The sequence below is a fragment of the Labrus bergylta genome, chromosome 8 (genome assembly GCF_963930695.1).
Source record: "Labrus bergylta chromosome 8, fLabBer1.1, whole genome shotgun sequence".
Classification (NCBI taxonomy): domain Eukaryota; kingdom Metazoa; phylum Chordata; class Actinopteri; order Labriformes; family Labridae; genus Labrus; species Labrus bergylta.
In genome coordinates, this window is record NC_089202.1 from 14851739 (window position 1) to 14877260 (window position 25522).

A 25522-nucleotide genomic window follows, 5' to 3' on the forward strand; every position below is an offset into this window, starting at 1 on the left:
TTCATTCATGTATTGTTTATTATCATAGTTGCAAAAAGCCCAGGTTTAATTAATAACATAATTAAAGACTACATAAGCTGTCCAAGGTCTGGAGCCCCTGTGTTGTCCATGCTGACTAGCTGGCATGGAATATTGGCACACTCTACTGGCATGGACCTATCTTTAATGTTATTAGTAACCAATGTGCTTTGACTGCTTTGACATTCTGAAATACCTGCTGTGAAAAAGGTCTATGCAGATTCAAGGCTCCTTTGGTTGTTGTCATGATTCTAACAAACAAGAATTTTAAGCCGCTACATATGACCCCATCACAAGAATGTGTTTAGGCTACTCAGATTCTTCTGTTCATTCATTCAATTTGAATTCTATTTTCAAATGAAATGTCTAAATAAGTCTACCAAAAAATAGGCGTAATTGTAAATAATGACGATGATGATGAAAGTGAACAGAAATCAGCATCCATTTTTTTATGCCCTCATATCTTTGGCAGTGGCTAACAGATTCATAAGACTGCATATGTTGAACCTGCATCATGTCAGTTGTTCCCGTTCACCTTGTAGCATTAGCTGCAACATCAATTGTAACCTGAAATCTACACAATTTGTTATAGGCTAATTGAGTGAGCTATTGAAGCAGCTTTTAATATAGCAAACTAGCAAACTAACGTATCCACTTAGTCTAGTAAACAGTCTTTTATTAGTGATGAGTAAGCAAGCAAACTAATTTAGCGATGTTGCATAGATTCAGCATAGCTAGCTGTAGCTATATTTCTTGCTAGAAATGTGTTTGTGTTTGTGTGCAAGCTAACATTAGCTACAGTTTATTTGTTAATGATTAGTGTTGTATACTGTTGAAGGGGAATGGAAGAGAGGCAAGGCATTTGTCATGAAATCTTTTAATTTTACACGTAAACAAATCTGAACTTTAAAAGCATACATAACATGTTCCATGTCTGTAGGCTATGTTTAAATGTCTAATATTAACTACCCACAGGTGTTACAAAACCTGACCAAAGTGTCTCAGTGTACTTTTCAACACTGTAAAGTTTAATGAGGAAAACATATGGTGACATATAGCACATGAGATTAATGGCAGAGGTGTGCCAATTGCAAAATCTTCATAACTGCACCAGGTTATATGACCATCTCTCATTCTCATGCAGGCTAAAGTAAAATAAGCTTCACTCTCTTGGCTACATTTTCCCTAACTCATAGCTACAATTGTTGACTATTTCATTAGTCTATTGCATGCCAGCGTCTGTCTGCCTCTCTCTTTCTTGCTGCCTCTGGGAACAGTACTTGCAGCTGCAAAGGGATTTCATTCTAGTTTTATATCCATTCACTTTTTAATCACACACGCAACGCTGAGATTGTATCATTTATGTGTCCCAACATAACCAGCAAATATTACAGGCATATTAACCAAATCATTTTTCAACATCCTGCGCTTCCCCCATATGTATGGGAAGTGCTGATGTGAAACAAAAACTGATAGAGGTGCTTTTTAGGCAGGAGGAGCAAGTGTTAGGAAACAGTCTTTGTCCCCCAGCAGGTCAGTCATTCTTTGGAGTTATCTCTCAAAGAAAGAAATGAGTTAGGCTACTTTTCACTGTTTCTTTATTTCTTGTCAACGACCGTCTGCCTGTATTTTGACGACCTTTGCAAAGATTTTTTAGACAAACCTACTGACAGATTACTGTTTTACCTTTTGCTTTTGTTGCATTCCTTATCAATTCCTGATAACTCGCTCTGTCTTGCCCTCTGTCCCTCCTCTCTTTTCTCCTGTTTTTTTTTTATTTTTTTTATCACATGTCTGTCATTCCATGATAAATCAAACTTCATTGATTGTCCTGGGTCACTCCTTTCACACCAAATCCCAGAGGAATTTTCCTGCACCCATCCGGTTCTTTTCTCTTTTATCGCTGTCTCTTTTTCATTTGAGTTTTCTGTCTCTAAAACTCAATTCCATCCTCTTCTTTTACCCCATCTGCTTGTCCATCATCTGTCCTCGTGATCCCAGCTCTCTCCTCTTTTCAGTCTCTTCTCCACCTCTCTCTCTCTCTCTCTCCTCCCAACTGTCACTTCTTCTTTCCCTCTTTCTGCTCTGGACACTGTGAGTGGAACACGGATTATGTCAGACATTTTTAAATACCAAATTAGCTAGGATCACCTTCTCACACACACACACACACTTTAACATGCATGCAAGCCTACAAATACAAACGATACACCAACTCTGAGCTTAATTTGGACTGTTTATGCTAATATGGCCTGTTTACATACTCATATGTAAACACGTATTAGCATTATGTGATCCCAGTTTTGCAAATGATCAGTCGGGCTAATCTCCTTTTATTTTTGAACAAATTTTGCTATGCACAAAGCAAGGTCCACAAAGCAATGATTTCTTTGAAATTTGGAGTGGAATAGTTAGACTTTATACCACAGAGTCATGACTAACCCATTTGAAAACCTTTGCGATAAACAGGCATGGTGACAACAAGCCAGGCAGTATCACAAAACATCAATGCAAGGGCTTTTTGTTCCTGGATTGGACTGAATCCTGATAGCCTGGTTCCAAAGTCTTGTCAAAAGGCCTTTCTGGGTGAGAGGAGACTGTCCCAGCAGCATATTAATGCCCACAATTTTGGAACAAAATTGGAACACATACTTTTGATCATATCATGTTTGTTTATGTATAGATGCAATAAAAACACTGCACACACTTGCACTATAGTCTTGTTAACACATATTTTCACACATTTTTCCTACCTGTTCAAGCAGTGACACTAAACCTCATTATGTGCAATATTTGTCTACAGCTCTGGCACATACATTAAACCTATAAGTCATATTTTTCAAAATGACTGACTATGCAAATAAGCACACACCTTAACAAGGCACTGTATGGATGGCTACACATTCAGACAAACAATCAGCTTCATGTAAATGAGTATGACACAGCACTGAGCAAAACTCAAAGCTAGAATCAGTTAGAATAACAATAAGTACCACCTTTTTTTTCTGTCATCCCTCTCTCTTTCTCTTTCTCTCATTCTCCCTCTTGTTCTTTCCTCATCACATCCCCCTCACCCATCCCTCCATTTCTGACTCAGCAGAACAAGTCGGAGACAAGGTCATCTGACTGCTGTTGCTGTGGAGACCAGGAATTGGGGGGGGGGGGATATTTCTCTCCTTTCTTGTACTGCAAGGCAGTGAGGTGTGTGTGGTGGAGTAGGGGGGGATGGGGATGTAGGAAGGAGTAAAAAACATGAAGGTATGATAGAGGTTAAGAAAGGATAGTACTGGCAGCCATTTTGGTTGAAATGAGATTGAAAATAACTTTATTAGCAGCATCACGTTGACAAAGTCACCCTCGTGTGCAGCTCTATGGGCTTTAGGATCAGATTGCATCTAAAAATCCTTACTGTACTTTTTCTACGTGTCTTTGTACCTCAGGTATTCAAGGATTTTGTGAGGATACAGTATTCCTCATGTATCCAAGAAATGAGTAAATTTGTTTATAATGAGATAGAAAGAGTCATCTGAAGAAATCACATGGGATAAATATTGCAGATGTTTGTCCCTGCAATAAATCTCAAGAAAAAAGAAATGAAATGGAATTCTTGTGATTTGGCAGCCTTAAACTGACTATTGATTTGAACATGCACTTCTAAAGCCTCTCGAACTTTTTCTTTACAAATCAAAGGTTATTAAAAGTAAATGTGTTTCTGTTATTTTGTACAGAGCTAAAGCTTCATCTTATTCTTACGTTTGCATTTGGTTTACTATACTGAAGATAAAATCACTATGTTGTATCAGTAATTCTTTTAATTAATTTGGAAATAACATTTTTAAGAACCGATTATTAATAATAATAACAAAGGCTTTCAGTTTGATGACACATTCGTATTGTTTCAACACTATACTTAACATATTGTTTTATGTTACCACAGAGATTAACGCTGGTTGTTTACTATGCACTTAGAAATGTCCCTGCTTATACTATAAAAAATACATAAAAATGCACAATATACTGACTAATTATTTTGTTTTTTAGTCATTCATATCATCAAAGTTTTCAGACTGAATATTTGTTTTTCATAAGAATATAATGATAATTATAAAAACCAACTGCACTGGCTGCATGTTTGCATGAAGTTGTATCTGACTGTCTATTAGCCCAAAGCTAACCCCATCTGATGCCCAGGGGTCTCACAGTGTTGCGTGGTCACTGTTGGAGACCAGAGCAAGTAAGGCAGTGAGGCATGGCAGCAATCTGCTGCAGGGGCACCAGCTTTCCCTTGCAAATAAGGCACAGCTTTGCATGTATATATGTGTGCAAATGCAATTCAGTGACTGTACGTATATGTGTGCAAATGCAATTCAGTGACTGGACGTGTATGCTTTCCCTGCTGCACCATCCCTTTAGTGAACAGAGGCACAAAGGGAAAAAAGTGAGCAAAAAGGCCTTCGTAGGCAGCTCACTGCTCCAGATGGGCAAAGAATCCTCTCACTTCTGCGTGTCCTCTGCCTGTTACTTTTTCACATTTAGTGTCTTTGAATATTTTCGAATACACACTCTGTCCATTTTTAAGATTAACTCTTTAAGGATAGTCCCTGGTATAACTTCTTATCTCTCTTTTTGAGACATTTTCTGTCTCTTTTGTCAGACAGTCCAGTGTTTAAAGAATGCAGTCTGATTTGTTAGACTAGTTAAACTGTCTCAGTGTGTGGAGACATGCTGCAGCAGCCAATCCCACATGCCATCAGTAGAAAGGTTGTATTCTTTACCGCCACTGAGGTACACCCAGGTCAGTGTTTGACCTCTGCTACTGAATGCCACTCTACACATCTGCTGAAACAGCTGACTCTGCATTGTCAAAAAAAGTTCACCTGCTTATGCACTGGCAGTCAGGTTGCAATCTGCAGCTGACCAAAGTGCAAGAATGCACAACACCTGCACTGTAAAAGAAAAGCCCACTTTATGTTATTTAAGTGATTTTTTTTAACTCTCTCATTCACACACACACTCACACACACACATTCTACAGGCTATGGCTGTGTGGCTGTTTCCTGTCTGTCTGCAGCGCCCAGGCCCTCTACTAATCTGACATGAGGAGGTGCACAACATGCTCATGACAGACCGAGACGTTCAATGAGATATCCAGGGTGCTTATTACATGCAATAATGCACACAAATCCACTTTTGTACGTTACATACATCACATGATGAACAAACACAATCACGACATCTAGAATCCAACCTTGTGCGTCCATTTATATAAAATTTCAGCCTAGAAACGCGTTGCTGCTGGCTGCAAGCCTCGGAAATCTGCAGTAAAGCAGGAGGGGCAGAATAGGCCTGCTATTGGCCGTTTCGAAGACTAAGATAAATCCAATTGGTCAGCGATCTCAGCGACGATGAGACGCTCCGAGGTGTTATTGGCCAGTTTCGTGAGCGGTGGGCGGGTGTAGTCTTCCCCTCGGTTCGCTCATTTGCTTGAGGCGGCGCTTGTTCAACCGGCGGAGTGGTGCAGCTTCAGGAGTGGAGTACTGCGGCAGCTGGCAGAGCCGCGGAGGGAGATCAAGTGGTGAGAAGGTAGCAGTGTGGCTCGTTAGTATCACCGGTCTTTCACCGCAAGTATCAGAGAGCAAAGGACGGAAGCGCATCCCCGCGTGATGCTCCGCTTGAGACCGCAACATTTCATTTGAAAAGACGTCTCACGGAGAGGAAGATTGTAGCCTAATCTTTTTAAAGGTTTGAGAGACAGTTTATTCAATTCTTAGAAAAATCTTCTATCAAACGAAATGAGAACGTCCCTGACGTCTTTTTTCCCTTATTTTTCATTTAAAGAAACCTTGAAAAACTGAGTATATTCTCTTTCATTCTTAAAGGCAAAGGCATTTTGATATTACTCATCGTGAGGGGCTGACACCTCTCAAGCCGTGCATCACCTGAGAGGAGAAGAGTGACTGCGCCAACATGGGGGTAAGACTGACGATTCCAACTTTTTTTATTTTTTTTTATTTTTTTTAAACTGCGTTGTAGCCCACCTGAAGTGGCCTGAGGAGTAAAGCGGTAGCCTTTAGTGTTCCTCTTCTGGTGAGGAACGCTTGCAAAATGATCCATGATGTCATTTTTTTCCCCCTTGATGGAAATCCCGCTTGTCTGTGTGACATTGACTCTAATGCGGAACCGTGTTTTTATCCTGCTCCCCTAGACTGCGACAAATTGATGTAGCCACTAGCTCCTGTCTAATGCACCTATTGAAAACAGCGGCATTGCACGGCTCACTTTGATTTGACTTTAGTCCCGTTTTGACGTGAACAGAATATCATTGGCTCGTGTCCTTACAGCTCTGACTCACTCGGTCAATTTAATTGAATGTCGAGTTTGAATATGAATGGAAAGTGATGCTAAAATGTCAAGTAGAGGCGGTCTGTGTATTTTAGAGGTTGTCAGTGTGTCATATTCATTGCAGCTCTATGATAGGCCTTACTTTGACTATAACCTTGCCATCCATGGTATAGGCCTAATCGGGTTATTCTTACCGCGAGCTGTGGTGTGACGAGAGGAAGAGAGAGGGAGGGAGGGAGGGGGGGGAGAGAGGGGGGGGGCACATGTGTTAGAAATCTATTGTGACACCCCGTAATTTACCTGTCATTAAAAAAAAATTAAAAAAAAGATTTGTAATACATTTTAAGGCTTAATATTAGATGGTGATACTCTATGACTTTCCCAGTGGTAGATGAACATTGTGTGCTATGACCTCCTCTATGCCCTCGCTGCCCCCCTTCTCCCCCCCCCCCCCCCCCCCCCTGCTGTCCTCTCGTGCGTTAAACCCCGCTGGCACTGCCCTCTCTGCGGTCTGCCACCGCACAGGGGGGGAAAAAAAATCATCTGGCGTTGAACCGGAGAGATGCTGAACCCCTCCGCGTCCTTCAGTGGACGCTACAGCAGAGGAGAAGTCTCATTCTCAACACCCTCGACGACCCATGCGTCATAATGCGGTTACCGGGAATAAGCGCCTCACCAGCTTATTTCCCCTTTAATTTGTGACATAACAGGGACTCGATAATCGCTAACAGTGAACACATTTACACACAGTGCGGATTAAAGGAGCGATGCGTGCAGTGCATCGAGAGCACGACGACGTGTTTAAAATCTGTCAGTATGACTTCAGAGCGTCTCCATGTGCTGTCGCAGCATTAAAAGCATCAGATATGCTGTTTATTTGCTAAACACGTTAGTCATGCAAATGGATCAGAACGGAACCAGAACAGTCTAGTGGAAAAATACAGTGCCCCCCACACCCCCCCTCCCCCCACCCCCAGTGCAGATGTGATGTGTGAGCTATTGCGCAATTTCTTCCCCATCATCATCCTGCGGAATAGGGTTGTAATTTTGCATCTCCATCCGCGGACTCTGTGCTGAATTATGCGGTGGCGTGACGCTGCAGACAGGGCAGCATGCGGCGGTGCAGGCCGGTGTCATCGCAGTTACACCAGCTGATGTGGCCCACGCAGCATCCGACATTTCTCTCTGCCGGGACAGAGGACGAAAATGAAGGACGAAAATGAAGGATGAAAATGAAGGATTCAGAGGGGGTGAAGGAGCCCTGCGGTCCGTCACAGCTTTAGTGGGCACTGCGTCAAAAGTGATGGCAGTGCAAAGAATGCTTACGACGTACCGCTGCTGTGAGGAAGTTTGGGAATGCGGTGTGAGGGAGAGAGAGAGAGAGAGAGAGAGAGAGAGTAGAAGTGTTTTCGTCGTTTCGGAAAATGCCATATCTATTATGGGGTTGGATGTTATACAAGATGATATGATCGTCCCTGGCTAGCTGTGAAGGGTGTTTCCTATGACGATTCATCCGGTGAGCGCTAAGGGGTCACCCTGAAAGGAAAGAAGGACGATAGCTAGATGAAAGGGATGGGGTGATGGCTCTATCAGTGTACAGAGCCCTTTTTTTTTTTTTTTTTTTTTTTATATCACGCTTCGCCGGTCGACAACCCTTCTTCCTTTCCTGAGCTGTCGTTCTTCTGCGAATTTTGCACTGGCGCACTGTGCGATGGCACAACCAGCTGTCCTTTCCCAAGGCCGCAGGGTGCATCGCTAGCGACGTGCTTTCTGCGTCAAACTGGGGGCGGGGCCTGTGATGTGGAAATTCCCTGTAAAGTGCTGTGATAGGCCGGTACGATGATCTACGCAGAAAGAACTGAATTAGCAGGTAGCAGTGATGCACAAGAGCAACGATTGTGCAAGGGCCAGGGAAACTAAAAGAACATCTGGCACATGGAGTCTGGCACAGAGATAGTTAATTTGACAAAACACCTCTGATGAGATGTCTGAGATGTCTCACACACCTTCATGTTGTTCATTGTTCTTCTATCTTTATTTTCTGATGCTGATGAGGCTGTAGGAGGAACGTAAAGTGAGATGCTGATGAAGGGCTGCACATGGATCCACTGCTGGTTTTCACCTTCAGACACGTGACACAGATGGGGGAGGGGGCCACTGCTGAGAGAGCAAGCGGGACAGTGATAGAGAGGAGAAGGGCAGATAAGTAGTGACTGGTCTGCAGGTGTAGAGAGAGAAAGAGAGAGGGATTTAAAGAGAATGATGAGGCGTACGCTGGGGGAGGGCTGCGTGGTAGTATATCCTGTTACAGGATAATGACCTGAGGCTCATATTACCATGGGTCCTGTTTCCTCTCGCTGTGCCTAGTGGGATTGGTTATCAAGGGGAGAGGAGGCAGATGGGATAGGGAGAGGACAGGTGTGGTCGTGTGGGTGATATTTGAGGAATATTGACTGAATGGTGAGCCTGCTGGTGGGGCAAGGTGTGGTGTAGGTGGGTGGCTGTCCCAGGGAAGATGTGGGATAAAAGAGAATTGAAGGTGTAGTAGTAGCTCTGAGGGGTTTTCGGAAGGTGCTGCAGGCAGGGGGCAGGGGTGTGGTTCAGCTTCCTTGAATGCAGCATGACTAAGGAAAAGACCAGACCAGCTGTGTCATAGTATAAAGGATTTAAGAACAGTGTGTGCTTTAATTTTTGGCGAGCGTGTGCAGTGACAGTGAGGAAGTTAGAAGGTGTTTGTAAACGGTATTTCAGGAGTTTGGATGTGTGTGGCCTCTGCAGAGGCCCAGCCCTCACTTTGGTGCAGAGTGCTGCACATCCCTCCCCACTGCACCTGCTGCCTGATGCTGATAGGCTGCACTGAACCACAACTCATCGGTCCCACACTCTGCAGGAACCAATAGAAAAGCACGTTCTTTCAGGAACAGATCAACCACATGATCTTTCGGACCGCATAGCCTGCTGGGATGTGTTGGTCTTTAGGGCCTTTAGGGGTCATTTAAGGTCAATATGGTGACCCTTCGAAATTCTTCTCCATTGTTCCCGTTCAGGCCTCTTCAGGGTCTTGGATCAATAAATATCCACTGTAATGAAGAAAACGTCCTTAGTGCGAGCATTGATGAAGGAAAGAGTCCAGATGTCTCTAGAGTTAGCCTCCATGCTAATGTGAGGCTAAAGGAAAAGGTGGTTAGCTTAGTAGCAGCTTGTGTAATGCTAATAAAATGTAAAGGTCAGTGCTGTCTCCTTCATGAATTGATTGAATTGGATTACAGTAGACACAGTGATGGATTCTGAACAGTTTTCCAACATTCACATTTCAGTCTCCCATAATGAGAGTTTCAGAGGGGTTAGGTTGCCTGACTACAATGACATGACTAATTCAGGGTGTTGTCCTGGAGATGTGTGTATGTTTGTGAAGTGTGTGTTACTTTGTGTAGTGTGAGTGGGCCTGTGTGAATACACCAAAGAACAAATATAACAATGGGCAGCTACAATGGACAAGGACTTGTGAAAAGTAAAAACCCAGGCGTTGCTATAATTGAAGTGAAAGTAAAAACCGTTATACAAATTTTCAAACAGGTTTTACAAGCAAGAGTTACAGCAGATATATTTCTAACGGTAATAGTTGGCGATTTCCAATTTATTCCAACAATCTGAACAGAACAGATTCTTTTTGGGGTTCACAAAACAACACTAGTGCTTGAAAACCTGACATGTAAATGAATATTTGGTCTGGTTGAGTGTAAGCAGCTGTGTGAATAGATGTATGTGCTTGCCTGCGTGCACATCTGCACATCTCTGTGTGTCCAGCTGCCAGTGGAGGAGTCATAAGGTGCCCTCTCTCACGCCATGGCATGAAGCCATGTTGGCTACAAGTGCCAAAGAAGCCAAGATTTACAATGCTAATCTAGACCAGTACCACTCATGCAGACACACAGACACACACACATAGAAGGACACACAAAAGCTCACAGGGGTGGACATTGTAAAACAAATAACAAGCAGATGAACAGATTCACTCTTGTCTCTGTAGTGAACAGATGAAGTTGATGACAGGATGGACAGACTGGAGCAGAGTGGGTGTGTGGGGAGGGGGCGGGGGGGGGATGGGGGGGGGGGGGGGGGTGTTACTATTTGAGATTTCCTGTTTGGACCGTGTTTCTTGCTTTGATTTATTTATTTATTTTGGGAAGTGAACAAAACAGATTGAGAGCTGAAGAGAGTTAATCTCTCTCTGTCTCTTTGTGTTTGTGTGGTTAACAGATTAGTGCTCTTAAGCAGACAATCTTTTTACAGTACCGTGATCTATTTACGCACACACAATTCCAGCAGATCAAGCAGACAAAAAAAAAGTGAAGTTGGCATTAGTGCATTTGATTCTCCAGAGAGAGAACGGCATTAATAGAAGAGCAGAGAGACAAAGAGAGAAAGACACACAGTGGGCTAATCCAGTGAAGTAATCAGACTAGCTAATCCTAAAAGCTATGTCCCTTGGACCCCCAGGCCTGCCATCCTGCTGCAAGAAGCAGCAGATGGCCCAATGACCTTGCAAGGTCACACACACACACACACACACACACACACACACACACACACACACACACATACAGCTGTTTTAGTGTATGACAGTTACCAATAAATACACCATATTGCATAGTAATATATTTAAAAATAATTATATTATTCACAAATAAAAATGCCTAAAATGTTATATTACTGTTAAGTTTTGCAGTTTTCTTTGATTTCCTTGATGGAAAATGGAAAAGAAAAGACCATTTGTGTTCAATAGGCATTTTTCATAAACTGAACCAGTGAAATGATCTTCTGTACAGTAAGATACATAAAAGATGTATTTGTAATATGTTACAATTCACTGAGCAGACTAGCAGAGAATATGTCAGTCCAAAATGCAGCTCTTACATGGTCAGTGCAGAGGAGTCAATGGGATCCTTTCATCCAGTACAAAGAGGAAGTGTAGTCTCGTGTGTGGAAAAATACCATGGAAAATACTGTGGTGAGGGCAGAAGACAAAATAAGACCAGATTATTGTGTTGTAAGGAGGCATTTCTCCCATCGACAGACCACTTCCTGTTACAGTTCCTACACTAAGAGAGCACTAACAACAGCATTCTTGCTCTTTTCTGCTTCTGCCTGCCAGTTCCCCATGCGTGCCATGAAAGAGGAAGAAACCCCACCCACACACACACACATTTTTTTTCAAGTTTGATAGTACATAATTTACTCAACACTGAACATTTCAGGAAGATTTTAAAAAGCTCTTTCCTTCTAAGGGAACTATCCCTTCCCTCTTTCCTCTAACGGCCCCTTTTAAATTGTGTCTTTCATATTATTTCACAATCATAGGTCTCTCTCTGCCGCAATGGGTGTAGCCGCTGCACATACGGACTGTAGCCAACACAATGACTCACTGCTGTTCACATAGATACACACACACAGACACAAGCACACAAAAACACACACTCATTCCTTGAGTCAGGTGCCTGTCTGTGTTATACAGCAGTGAATACAGTGTTTAGTTACAGATGCATCAATTATTGCTTGCACTGACCACATCAGGGGATCCTCAAAGCACCAGAACACTGCTGTGCTTCGGCGGAAAGCCAATGGCCCTGCCGGTCACCATGGTTACTTGCCCTCGAAACACACTCACTCATCAGGAGAACAAAATGGGAGGTTAATTTCCGTTAGCAATAGTAAGCCTGCAGAGTAATTAATGAGCAAATCAAACGCACAACCAGACACATGAAGCATTTTTTCACTGAATCATTGATAAGGTAATGAGATTTTAATAAGCCAATATGGAGCTGGAGCCGATTAATTAAACTATGTAATCCATAGAGGAGAATCCGATGTTTCCATTTCCTGATGATGTCAGAGATGTGTCTCTCCATCAGTCTGTTGGTCCATCTGTGTGCTTGTGGGAGAGCGAGCGTCTGTAATTCCAGCCACAAGTCTCTGTTTCCTTCCTCAGAGCAGAGGGGGTTCATCACATTACCCTGAGCTGTGTGAGACAGCTGGACACACACACACACACACACACACACACACACACACACACACACACACACACACAAAGGCAGACAGGCGATTATTGATGCGTTCTGCAAATTAAAAGTAACTAAGATTGTATATTTTCACAAATACACTTGAATAATTAACGATCAAAATGGAGGTAACAGAGGCCCAAATACTTTTTAAAAAAGTACCAAAGCAACAGATTTAAATATACATTTTCAGCTAATATAATTGAACTTAGGTGCATTGAAAACATGTGTTATCTGGAAGCAGGGTATGTGTATGGGATGAGAAGGAGAGAATTAATGATTGAGTATCAAACACAGTCACACCATGCGACAGACACTTACTTGCACGCTTGACATACTGTAAACACAAACAAACCATCAAATCATCAACCTTTCTGTTTAGTCATGCTGATTACTACTACTACATCCTCAAACCTACACACACTTCAGGTCACACACACAGACAACCCAAAGTGAGACTATAATCTAGTAGCACATGACAACACATACTCAAGGTGACACACACCCCCACACCATAAGTGTGGTTGTGTAATGTAATAGAGTGGGGTCACTGTGGGTCAAACACTGACACAGAGCCAGCAGACAAAAACCGCTGGTCAATATCTAATTAGAAGTGTGGGAGAGAGGGTGACAACAGCTCTTTCTCTCTCTCCCACACTCTCTATTTCTATCTGTCCCTTTCTGCACCTAGCCCTCTCACTTTTTTATCTGTCCCTGCTTCTCACCTCCCACTGCTGTCTCTCTTTCCATGTGCCCAATCCTGTCTGTCATCCGCCCCCTTAACGTCCATCTCTGTGTGACTCCACTTTTCACCACATAGCCTATTATCGCTTTGTTTGGCACTGTTCTCTCTCTCCCTGCCAACAGCTACTATTGTCTGGGCATATGTGCGTGTCTGTGTTTGTTTGTGTGTGTGTGTGTGTGTGTGTGTTTGTTTTAAGATGAGATGGACCTGTGTGTGTCTAGATTTTCATTATTAAGTGAGCATATGCTCACAAGGACAGCTTTCCTCATTGTGGGAGAAAGAGAAACTAGCCATAACAACAACATTATACCAAATAATGCAGACCCACACACCTGCCTGTCTGTCATCTGTGAGATTGTGGCACCTTTTCGACACCTGATTAGGAGCTAAATCTGTAACTTTCCATCTCATTCAACACCTTTGATCTCTACAAGGAGCTATTGAGCCATCATTCACTTATTGAATCCCCCCTTAATAGTAAACAGAGACAATAAATACATGTATAAAAACGCCCTGTTCTAAATCTCTTTCTCTCTCTCTCACACAAACACACACACACACACACACACACACACACACACACACACACACACACACACACACACACACACACACACACACACACACACACACACACACACACACACACACACACACACACACACACACACATATATCCTGGGCCAGTCTCATAAGGGGATAAGCAGCAGTACTTTTCCACTGCATCAGTCTGCTTCATGCAGCCTCTGCCCCACCAGGCCTGCCTGGTCTTGCTGCGGCAGAAGATTTGCTCACCTGCTCTTTTGCTGCAGAACTCTCTCTGTGTGTATGTAGGCATGTGTGTTTGCAGTCCCTCCCTCTTAAACATGCTTGAGCGAAGGCTTTCATTGTTCAAATTCAGAAGTGGTCCTTGAGCCGCCCATACTCAACACTTAATTATGTGAGTGAGAGTTGCACATCCACATGTTCTTGAGGTTGCGGTTCATGAGGCCGTTTTTTTTTCCCCTTTTTATGACAACAAACCAGAAACACAGGTCTGTGTTATCACGTTAAAATCCAACAGGTACAGACAAGTGATTTCGCAACTGTTTTTCACAAGGGCAGCCGAAGTAGGACATGCAATAGGAAGTTGATCTGTGGTTGGTAGTCACATTTTGTCGCACTGCAGGTGTGTGTGTTTTGGGGTAGTTTGACTGAGTGACTTTGTCAACTGAGATACAGCGAGGACTACAGAACTCAAAAGCTTTGTTCAAAGTAAAATAACTTTGACAAATGATATTCAAGGACAGAACAGTTTGCATCTTTGAAGTTTATATCAGTATTTTAATTTGAGACTCCAAAATAGTTTTTGTCTTTTTTGTTTGTCTGAATTTATTACATGTGCCTTTTGCATTTATTAAAATGAAACTACATGGTTTCACCACTAGAGGGTGCTGTTTTGATTTAAAAAATGTTCAGCACCCAGTTGGATTTTGATATGCTTTGAGCAACAAACAGCCAGTACTTCTTATTTAATGAATCAATAAAATCCAAACCTTAGACCTCATTGTTGTCATTTGCATTCAGTTGATAGGTATTGACGTCTCTGTCTGATTCAGTGTAACTGATAGGCCTTACATATCAGCTGGACTCCGCCCCTCTGCATGAGTCATCATCGTCTATCTGATTGTATTGATCTGCCTCCATGTGCATTTTCCTTGATGACTTGGTTGTGTCAGTGTGAGGCACATCCCTCGGACCTTTGGCACCTACTGCGAGGGATTCTTGCCTCTTTATGCCACCTTTGACCTTTGATGAGGGACATTTGTATTGATGTGTCCCAGCGGTCACGCTGCTCTCCTTTGGGACAACAAGCTAGGGTTACACTTATAGAGCTAGAAAGACGAGAATGTGCAGCTCTGGGCGTTATTTATAGTCTACTCATGTCTAGTTAAACAACATAAGCCAATTTGTGAGAGGACAGTTGTAGTAAAAAGGGTACCAGGCTGAAAGGGAAGGATGATGGTTTGTGTTGTCATATGTGGAACATACTAGAATCTATTCAGAAAGTCTTTGATGAGTCTAAACTCTGTCGGTTACTTCAACCTCTTTTATGTCGTTACAAAATCCACTAAGCCAATAGTTAAACCTCTTGCACTTGGTGATGTTTGATGTTTCCATCAGACCGTTGTGGCAGGACTAATTTGATCAAGGAAGATCAGAGCAGGCAGCAGGGCATGCTTTAATGTTGTGCACTCTTAATATTGATGGAAAGACAAAGCTACAAGGGTAATGCATTTACCTTTTGAGTCTTTTATAGGTCTTTTGATGCTAGGTATTATATATCACCGCTTTTCCTCTATGATGGTCCTCATGAACTGAGAATACTTGATGTTATCAGTTGCTGAGAAATACAGGCTACCTCACAAGGCCACTTCACAAGGTTACAACAACATTTACAGTATAATAAAAGAGAGAACCCTCGAGGATAATTTACTAAAGCTGAGGCTTTATTTCTGTCACAGTTAGTGACTGGTAAATACTGTAAAAATGTCTGGCAAGATAGCCCTCTGAACAATGAAGGAATTAAGTATTTTCAGAGATGCAGTATATCTTTTGGTAATATAATTATAAATGTAAAGCCTAGAGAGCAGTAAGGATAATATACATGGGCGCTAAGGCTACTATCTCCTTAATTCTAGTCCAAGGCATGTATAAAACATATGTGTGTGTCTATAGTATGGGCGGTCAGACAGTTACCGCGTTGCCACCACACAGGACAAAGATGACCGATCCCCCAAGAAGAAGAAGGGGGCGGAGGGAAGAAAGGACATGGATGACCTGAAGAAGGAAGTGCCCATTGTAAGTAAAAGTCTTCTTTGATCTCTAAATACTTGTGGACCTGAATCTGGACATACATGGGTTTGAGGCCAATTCACTTTTGATTCCATCAGTAAAAACGGATCAATTTGACAAATTTATCTCAAGCACTATTCCAAAAGTTTTCTTTTGTTTCACCTTCCATGCGTTTAAGGATATATAAAGTTTTGCATTCAGCTTTTGGAAGAAAAAAAAACTTCCTAGAGCTTATAGCAAATAAAGTGAATTGACGCAGACTCTGTTGGAGAGAAAGGAATTCTTTCTCATACAGGCCACAAAATTGTATTTTTGCTGGTAAGAGTGGTGACTTGTTATCAAAAGGACATCACCTTGATCGAACATCCCAGCGCAAGAAACAGACACTTGGGTCGCCAAATCTGGCTGGCCTAATACTCATATCTCTCAGGTGAACTGCATGCATGGACTAAATTTCCAACTTTCATAAAGTTCTTTAAATGCTTTTATTCTCAAAACTCTTTTTCCATCACTCAGTTATTGTTATATAGTTTTGAACTATTTTCTTAAATGTTTTATGCATGCAAATAGTGGCAACTAAAAGACATATTTAATCATGCAGAGCACTGATTATTTCTTCACCTTTTTTTCAGACGGAACATAAGATGTCTATAGAGGAAGTATGCAGGAAATTCCAGACTGACATTGTCCAGGTGGGTGGATAATTTCTCTGCGTTCAGCTGTGGTCAGGGTCTGTTTCAGTAGTTGGCCACTAGATGGCATAAGAGTACTTTTTTTGGTTGTACAGATTCCGCTGATTCAACCCTGCCTGGTCTTTAAAAACAAAAATAGAAAAGAAATAGAAAAATAATTAAGAAAAAAATTGTGTCTTTGTTTGTATTCACAAGGTCAGCCTCACATTTCTCTTCTGACGTTTCTCTGTTTCCTACAGGGACTGACCAATGCCAAGGCTGCAGAGTTTCTGATCAGGGATGGTCCCAATTCTCTCACCCCTCCTCCCACTACCCCAGAGTGGGTCAAGTTCTGTCGCCAGCTGTTTGGTGGATTCTCAGTCCTGCTGTGGATTGGCGCCATCCTCTGCTTCCTGGCCTACGCCATCCAGGCAGCCACTGAGGACGATCCTGCAGGAGACAATGTAAGCCATCCTTACACTCATATACTCTCACATAATCACATCTGGCCCATTTACACTTTGGTAACACCTCTGACAAGAGAGGTATATAACAATGTCTAATATATGTTCTCTTCTCTGTCTCTCTAGTTGTACCTAGGTATTGTGCTCACAGCTGTCGTCGTCATTACCGGTTGCTTCTCATACTTTCAAGAGGCCAAGAGCTCCAAAATCATGGAGTCTTTTAAGAACATGGTGCCTCAGGTAAATACAGTTTTCCTGAAAGACACCTACTTGCAGAATTTGTGAAACTTTATTTTTAAACCCCTTTGAATAAGGACTCTGACAATATAGCCTTGAAAGCTAATACTTCTACCACTTACAATAGGTACACTACAAATGATAGATTACAAGTAGCCAGCTAGTGTCCCTTTACATCCTAATGTGTGTATTTGTCATCAATGAACACATTGCAGAGCTAAATGGTTCTAACCATCGCTGATATTTTCCTGCAGCAAGCGTTGGTGATCCGTGAGGGTGAGAAGGTACAGATCAATGCTGAAGAAGTTGTAGCTGGAGATCTGATTGAAGTGAAGGGAGGAGACAGGATCCCTGCTGACATCAGGGTGGTCTCTGCTCATGGCTGCAAGGTAATCACACACACACACACACACACACACACACACACACACACACACATATACACATACACACATACACATGTTTTGTATGCACACACATTCAAAGCCTTTAACCAAACATCGTGTTCATTTTTTTTGTTGCCTTTTAGGTCGATAACTCCTCCCTAACAGGCGAGTCAGAGCCTCAGAGCAGGTCACCTGACTGTACCCATGACAACCCCTTGGAGACCCGAAACGTTGCTTTCTTCTCCACCAACTGTGTAGAAGGTATGGTCACCATGGTAATAGTGTAACATGCTATTATTAACATCTGTGTCTGTGGTTGGATTTAAAGGATACAAACTGAGACAAAAGTTTCACTCAGACTAAAATGTAATTTAACTGAGAAATCTTGAAAAAATGTGTCTTGAGAACTTTTGACACAGGCGCACCTGTGAATATTTTGAACAACATTATATTTCTGGTCTTTTCTCCAAATCAGGCACCGCTCGTGGCCTTGTTATCTGCACCGGAGACCGCACAGTCATGGGTCGCATCGCTACTCTGACTTCTGGCCTGGAGACCGGCAAAACCCCCATCGCCAAGGAGATCGAGCATTTTATCCATATCATCACCGGTGTGGCCGTGTTTCTTGGTGTCACATTCTTCATCCTGGCCATCATCCTGGGTTACAGCTGGCTGGAGGCTGTCATCTTCCTCATTGGTATTATCGTGGCTAATGTGCCTGAGGGGCTGCTGGCCACTGTCACCGTAAGTACAATTCAATACTTTCTCCTAAATAAGCATACTACGGTGTCATGAATATCTATGTATTTATGTAACCAGTCACTGTTGCACATTTTAGTTTTTATGTTAAAATGCTTTAAGTTAATTTCTGTCTAAATTTTTTGTTTATTATTTTATTAAGAGTTTATCTTGTTTAAATGTATTCTAATAGTGTTTGTTTCTACATTTGATCAAATCTTGTTCAAAGTATCACTTCAGGGCTTGTTTGGTCTCATTCATTTTGTATATAATGTGAAAATAAAGATTTAATTGTCATGTAGGCTAACTCCATTCAGCATTAAAGTCCCCATGAAATGACAAAAAAAACATTTTCCAGATCTTAATCCAGCGTTCCTGTGAGAAAATGTTCATTTTTCTGCCAAATATATTTCAATAAAGCCTTATCTGAGTATTTCTACGTCAAATAACTCTGTTTCCTCTTCCTGTCAAAAGTTTCAAATGACTGATGACTCATCCTGCACTCAGGGGTGTTAATTAATTATTCGACCAATAAAAAAGCTTTGTAGAACCTGTGACTTGTGTTTCTTTATTGTCGATTCATCCAAACACAACGCTTACTAATCTTGCTGACATCATAAATGTTCTTCTGCAGGTATGTCTGACCCTGACTGCCAAGCGTATGGCTAAGAAGAACTGCCTGGTGAAGAACTTAGAGGCTGTGGAAACCCTGGGCTCAACCTCCACCATCTGCTCCGACAAGACAGGAACCCTGACCCAGAACAGGATGACCGTGGCCCATATGTGGTTTGACAACCAGATCCACGAGGCTGACACCACAGAGGACCAGTCTGGTGAGTGAGCGGAGAGGATGCAGGCAGTGCTGATGACATATTTTACCACTGCAAATGATTTCAGAAAATGACAAAGGTTAGTAATATATACATTTCTGTTCCTTCTGCAGGTGCTTCTTTCGACAAGAGCTCAGTGACCTGGCAGTCTCTGGCTCGCATCGCTGGTCTTTGTAACCGTGCTCAGTTCAAAGCAGGACAAGACCAACTGCCCATCCTGAAGCGAGACGTTGCTGGAGATGCCTCAGAGTCTGCCCTGCTTAAGTGTATCGAGCTGTCCTGCGGCTCAGTCAGAGCTATGAGGGACAGGAACAAGAAGGTGGCTGAGATTCCCTTTAACTCCACCAACAAATATCAGGTAAGAAACTTGGTGGATTACAGCTGTGTTCAAAAGATACACCCATAGATCCACACACACTAGTGACTGTATCCACTTGATTTTCACAACTGTTTTTCTCCTTTAGCTCTCAGTACATGAGACAGAGGATCCTAACGACAACCGTTACCTGCTGGTGATGAAGGGAGCACCTGAGAGGATCCTTGACAGATGCTCCACCATCATGATCCAGGGCAAGGAGCAGCCTATGGACGAGGAGTTGAAAGAAGCTTTCCAGAATGCATACATGGAGCTGGGAGGACTGGGAGAGAGAGTCTTGGGTAAGGATAGATGAAGAGAGGTTTAAGTTTACTTCGCCATGCACTGATACATTTATATGTCAGAACAATTACAACATTCATTCATTTCACTTTTTGAAAGCAGTACCTTTATTCATCCTTTATTCATTTCTAAATAGTCTTTTGGCCTTTATTATTCAACTGCCACTGTGAACATCATATATCTCCTAAAAGGTCTCTAACAACAGCTCTGCTATCACCTGCATTATGATGCATATTTCATAGTATCTAGTGGTTTTTTTTTTACAGTTTGCCTCATATAGGAGGTGAAGAATGTTCTTAAGTCTAAAACAAAGATCTTTCAGTAGGAGGATTTTACATCACTTTAATCAAAATGTACTGTATAAAACATAGTTTTCCTTGGATAATAACTATACATGAGTTGCATTAGCTAGAAAATCCCTTACTTACACTGCAGGTGACCATGGTTTCTTAATAACTATACACCGATTTGTTTTCCAACTTCATATATGCTTGATAGGTCAACTAGACACTATTTAAATGCGATTTGCGTTGAATGTTGGAGGTGAGATAGGAAGAGGGGTAAAAGATCTGAGTTGATGTTTAAACATCTCAAATCTTTCAGTAAATCACTCATTTATTCTCTTCCAGGTTTCTGCCATGTGATGATGCCAGAGGATCAGTACCCCAAGGGCTTTGCCTTTGACACAGATGATGTCAACTTCCAGACAGACAACCTTTGCTTTGTTGGCCTCATGTCCATGATTGACCCTCCCCGTGCTGCTGTGCCTGATGCTGTGGGTAAATGCAGATCTGCTGGTATTAAGGTGAGGGAGATTTATTTAAAGCCTACTCTTCATTGTCTGTATACCTTTTATTGTTTAATAATAAAGTTCTCCTTTCGTAATATCATTCACTAAATTCAGTTTTTTTGTTATTGCTGATAGGTCATTATGGTCACTGGAGATCACCCAATCACAGCCAAGGCCATTGCCAAGGGCGTGGGCATCATCTCCGAGGGCAACGAGACAGTGGAGGACATTGCTGCTCGCCTTAACATTCCTGTCAGCCAGGTCAACCCCAGGTGAAGAAGCTTCATTCCAAAACAAACACAAAAGTAGGACATGAACACTCACAAACAATGGTAACTAACGATTGAATTTATTCATTTTGTCCAGGGATGCCAAGGCGTGTGTGATCCACGGTACAGACCTGAAAGATCTGTCTCAAGATCAGATGGACGACATCCTGAGGAACCACACAGAGATCGTGTTTGCCAGGACCTCCCCACAACAGAAGCTCATCATTGTAGAGGGCTGCCAGCGACTGGTGAGAACATTTTCAGATGGTCTGAATGAAATGCCTCGTAAACTAAAAATCTCTCATCTTAGATGCCTTGAATAGAGGAAATGGTTATTCTGCTGGAAATTCTATATGGGACTGTGAGACTCTAAAGAGCTGTTTTACCTTTTGAACAGCAGATGGCGCTAGTTGTCTTCTGAAGGAGGATTCTCTGACTTGTAGAAAAAAAATGCATCTTTTCTCCAAGAGCTGCTTAGAGTGTTTTTTAAATACATTTTTTACATACAAATTCATTACAGGTTAACTCATTTATTTTAAAACTTGAATACTTATTAATGTCATTTAAATGTGACAGAAGGCCCCTTAAATCTGTTTCCCCAGATAGACATCTTATAAACATTGAGGCTGTTTATTTATCCTAGTTGTCATGGTTCTCATGATTATTCTTAAATGACACCAATACAGTGGATACATTCATTGTTGACTAAAGAATAGATGCTTTCTTCTGTGTATTTATGCTCGATAAATTCACCTCTTTCTTTTTCTCACCCAGGGTGCCATTGTAGCTGTGACAGGTGATGGTGTGAATGACTCACCTGCTCTGAAAAAGGCCGACATCGGTGTTGCCATGGGGATCTCCGGCTCAGATGTGTCCAAACAGGCTGCGGACATGATCTTGTTGGATGACAACTTCGCCTCTATTGTCACAGGAGTGGAAGAAGGTGAGAAGACCCAGGGGACAGGAGCAGAGGACAGAGAACATTTAACACAAATAACAGTTGATGATGAAAGAGTACAGAAGAAAATTTAGTCAGAGAAGTGTGGTGGAATTTCTGTAGTTATTTAGATTATAATGTACAGACGTCGTTAGGTTTATTCACTGTTCTCTAATGTCAGTCAGACCTGACAGAGAACACCAAGTTCAGCTTCGAGAGTGTCAACTGTTTTTCCTGATATCTGCAAGGGTGTTTGGTAGACTTATGTGATTGAGCAAGACACGAGAACAGAAGTGTGATGTTGAATCATGCCTCCTCATGAGTATTCTTCTTCTAAACTTTCATCAACGTAAGCCATCTGAGTCAACTGAGTCTGAGTCTGGAGTCAAGTCTTAATAATTTCCTCAACAAGGATCAAGAACAAACAATTAGGGCCTAGAAAGATTAACCTTAAGAAATATTCAGACACAAATAAAGAGCAAGGGACACAAATGTCTTCTTTAGAGAGACATACTCTTTGACACAAGAGACAGACGGTAGAACTGTCTGTTTTTCTCCCATCAGGTCGCTTGATCTTTGATAACCTGAAGAAGTCCATTGCCTACACCCTGACCAGCAACATCCCAGAGATCACCCCCTTCCTGTTTTTCATCATCGTCAACATCCCCCTGCCTCTTGGAACCATCACCATCCTCTGTATCGACCTGGGAACTGACATGGTGAGAGTCAATCAAACTCTTGCTGCCTTTTTTTTTTTTACGCCAAACACAGCTTCACACGCACAAACACTGAACTAGCTCCTGTCGACACAAGATGCAACATTTCCTCGCTCTTCCCCTCAGGTACCTGCTATCTCCCTGGCCTATGAAGCAGCTGAGAGCGACATCATGAAGCGTCAGCCCAGGAACCCATTCAGGGACAAGCTGGTGAATGAGAGGCTTATCAGCATTGCCTATGGACAAATCGGTAGGTGAAATGAAGATGTCATCCCCTGAGCCAGGCTATGAATTGTTTTTGTTCCGGATTGAAGTTTGATCTTGGTTGCCTGGAAGTAATTTTGCTGTAGGATTAACTTTATCCCCCTGGGAAGTTTCCCAAATAACTTCAGCAGAATTATGTTTGGACCAATGTGCAATGTTTTAGGGCCAACTACAGGAAGTGAGATTTAAACAAAAAATCTGTTTCTCTGTTGTTGTTTTTTTTCTCCAGGTATGATCCAGGCTCTTGGAGGCTTTTTCGCCTACTTTGTCATCTTGGCCGAAAATGGTTTCCTGCCCAGTATACTTGTGGGCATCAGGCTCAACTGGGACGACCGCTCAGTCAACGACCTGGAAGACAGCTATGGCCAGCAGTGGGTAAGTGTGTCGTTTTTTTGTTACCTTCTAAGTGTATTTCAGAATTGACTTTGTTCACTATGTAACTGTTTGTTCATCCTCTCCTGAACCTCAGACATACGAGCAGAGGAAGATAGTGGAGTTCACATGCCACACAGCCTTCTTTGTCAGTATTGTGGTTGTGCAGTGGGCTGATGTCATCATCTGCAAGACCCGGCGTAACTCTGTGTTCCAGCAGGGCATGAGGTGAGTCCAACATCTCTGCGGCGATACAACTGTACTAATCTATACACTATATACGGTACTATAATATCCTTTTGCTGGCAATCATTTGCAAAGTATAATTTTGAATGACTTACAAGTATTTTTATTTCTGCACTGTCAGTTCTCCCTTTCAATATTTCTTGTGTTTCTCAACCCAGGAACAAGATCTTGATCTTCGGCCTGTTTGAAGAGACAGCCCTGGCTGCCTTCCTGTCCTACTGCCCAGGCATGGACGTGGCACTCAGGATGTATCCTCTTAAGTGAGTGCTTCTACCACATGTATCATATTGAATCCCCATGATATTAAGACATGTGCTATAGCATATTTACATGACTATTTTAATCGTGTCTTTTTCTTGTTTTTGCCCACAGGCCTAGCTGGTGGTTCTGTGCGTTCCCATACAGTTTCCTCATCTTTGTTTATGATGAAGTCCGAAAACTTCTCCTTCGCAGGCACCCAGGAGGTTTGTATTTTTTTCCCCCAATTAGCAAATAATCATTAAGAAAATGTTTAAATGTTTTTAAAGATATGCAATATGTAGATTTTACATCTAGTTATAACACATTTATCAGTGAGTGTTAAAGGTGCTGGTAGTCAGATTTAGTTGTCTTTGGACCAGGCTAGCTCTTTCTCCTGTATTCAGTTTTTGTTACAAGCTAAACGTGCTGCTGCCTCAGCTTTATATCGTATTATTTTAACGTATGGTTATTATTTTGACTCATTTGGCAACTGTGACTTGTGAACTAACGGTGAACTTCCCTGTGTTGTTCTTTCTCTCATGTGCACTCCAGGTTGGGTGGAGAGGGAGACATATTATTGATCGATGGAGCATCTTTGCTCAACCCCCCTCCATCTTCCACTTATTTCTCCCCCCTGTCACTCCATCCCTGGCAAGACACACCTCCAGACGCCCGCCCCCTTAAAGACAAAAATGGCTTTGAAGCAATTTTCATCACAACTTCCCCAAAGATTAAAAACAGCAAAAGCACCTTTACAACTTTCTACATTGACCGCCCCCTTTCCCTCCCTGCCCCCCCCCATCTCCTATGATACTCCTTGCATGTGTTCTCTCACTGCTGTGTACATAAACCAATATATCTACCAAACGGCAGCTGCATATTGTGTATGTAGATTTGAATGAGCTAAGGATACAAAGAGAGTGTCTATGCTCTGCAAAAAAGGGCCATCCAGCTCCTTACCCTCCCTGGTACTCCCCTGCTCTCTTCCCCTCGTATTTCTCTATACCTTTGTTCCTCTCTTCTCCCCCTCATCCTCCTCTTCGCCAACCCTTTGCTTGTCCTCCAATCACACACAGAAACAAAGATCACACAGTGAGATCCCAACACCAACACCACTTCGACTGCCACCTCTTGCCTCTTGTCTCCTGTCTGTGGAGGACCAGTGGAGTGGTCATTTCCTGTCGTTCTCGCTGCGACCATTTTCTTTCTCTTATGTTCTCGACGGCCACAGTGTTGTTGTTTTTTAATATGTGGGGTACAGGGGGGGTTTCGATGATTTTACTTGTCTTTTTTATTTATAAGACGAGAGGGGGGGAATGTGAGAGCTGCTTTTCCCTCATTTAGGTCTGACAAAGCACACCCCATGGCGTCCTGTGCCCCCCTCTCTCCCCCTGTCTGCCTGTCTCTCACACACCTCCTCTCCCCGCCCTCCTGCCCCGTTTGTCTCTGTTTGTGTGCACTGTGTGAAACATTGTCCTTGTTAATAACTATTACAGTACACCCCCCAAATCCCCCTCCCCCAAGTTGGTAAATACAACTCAATCTTTCTGTGTGCTCTAGGAAATCTATATAATTCTATACTGAATTTAAATGAAACAATAAAAAAACACATGTTGGAAAAACAGCTCGACAGAGACATTCATAAAGAACTTCACCAATGTTTGTGAGAGAGGGAAAAAAAAAAGAAAAGTGTGTCTCTCTT

The 25522-nt window shown here is 42.4% G+C and overlaps 1 protein-coding gene and 1 long non-coding RNA gene across 3 annotated transcripts; one reads left to right on the forward strand and one right to left on the reverse strand.

The window, feature by feature from the left end:
• Positions 1-879: 879 nt before the first annotated feature.
• On the reverse strand, positions 880-5415 carry LOC136179778 (uncharacterized). The gene is made up of 2 exons (XR_010666744.1): positions 5267-5415; positions 880-2110 (listed from the first exon to the last, which is right to left on the reverse strand). It is a non-coding gene; the product is annotated as an uncharacterized lncRNA (long non-coding RNA).
• A 191-nt stretch (positions 5416-5606) lies between these two features.
• atp1a3b (ATPase Na+/K+ transporting subunit alpha 3b) lies at positions 5607-24621 on the forward strand. 2 transcript variants are annotated; one of them, XM_020649077.3, is made up of 23 exons: positions 5607-5760; positions 5898-5991; positions 15886-16008; positions 16635-16694; positions 16934-17137; positions 17264-17377; positions 17629-17763; positions 17904-18021; positions 18236-18504; positions 19133-19331; positions 19442-19686; positions 19793-19985; positions 20616-20791; positions 20912-21048; positions 21143-21293; positions 21820-21988; positions 22547-22701; positions 22825-22948; positions 23192-23337; positions 23432-23562; positions 23739-23840; positions 23953-24044; positions 24373-24621. In XM_020649077.3, exons 2-23 carry the CDS (start codon positions 5986-5988, stop codon positions 24399-24401), a joined length of 3078 nt encoding a protein of 1025 aa, XP_020504733.1. In that variant the 5' UTR covers positions 5607-5760; positions 5898-5985; the 3' UTR covers positions 24402-24621. The 2 variants fall into 2 exon arrangements, with proteins under 2 accessions (XP_020504733.1, XP_020504734.1); XM_020649078.3 differs by having other exon boundaries at positions 5608-5760; positions 15925-16008.
• Positions 24622-25522: the final 901 nt, after the last annotated feature.

Coding starts and splice junctions, on each gene's coding strand:
- atp1a3b (XM_020649077.3), top strand. Junction 21,294..21,819: donor TAGAGGGCTGCCAGCGACTG/GTGAGAACATTT, acceptor TTTCTCACCCAG/GGTGCCATTGTAGCTGTGAC. Junction 23,563..23,738: donor GTGTTCCAGCAGGGCATGAG/GTGAGTCCAACA, acceptor TTCTCAACCCAG/GAACAAGATCTTGATCTTCG.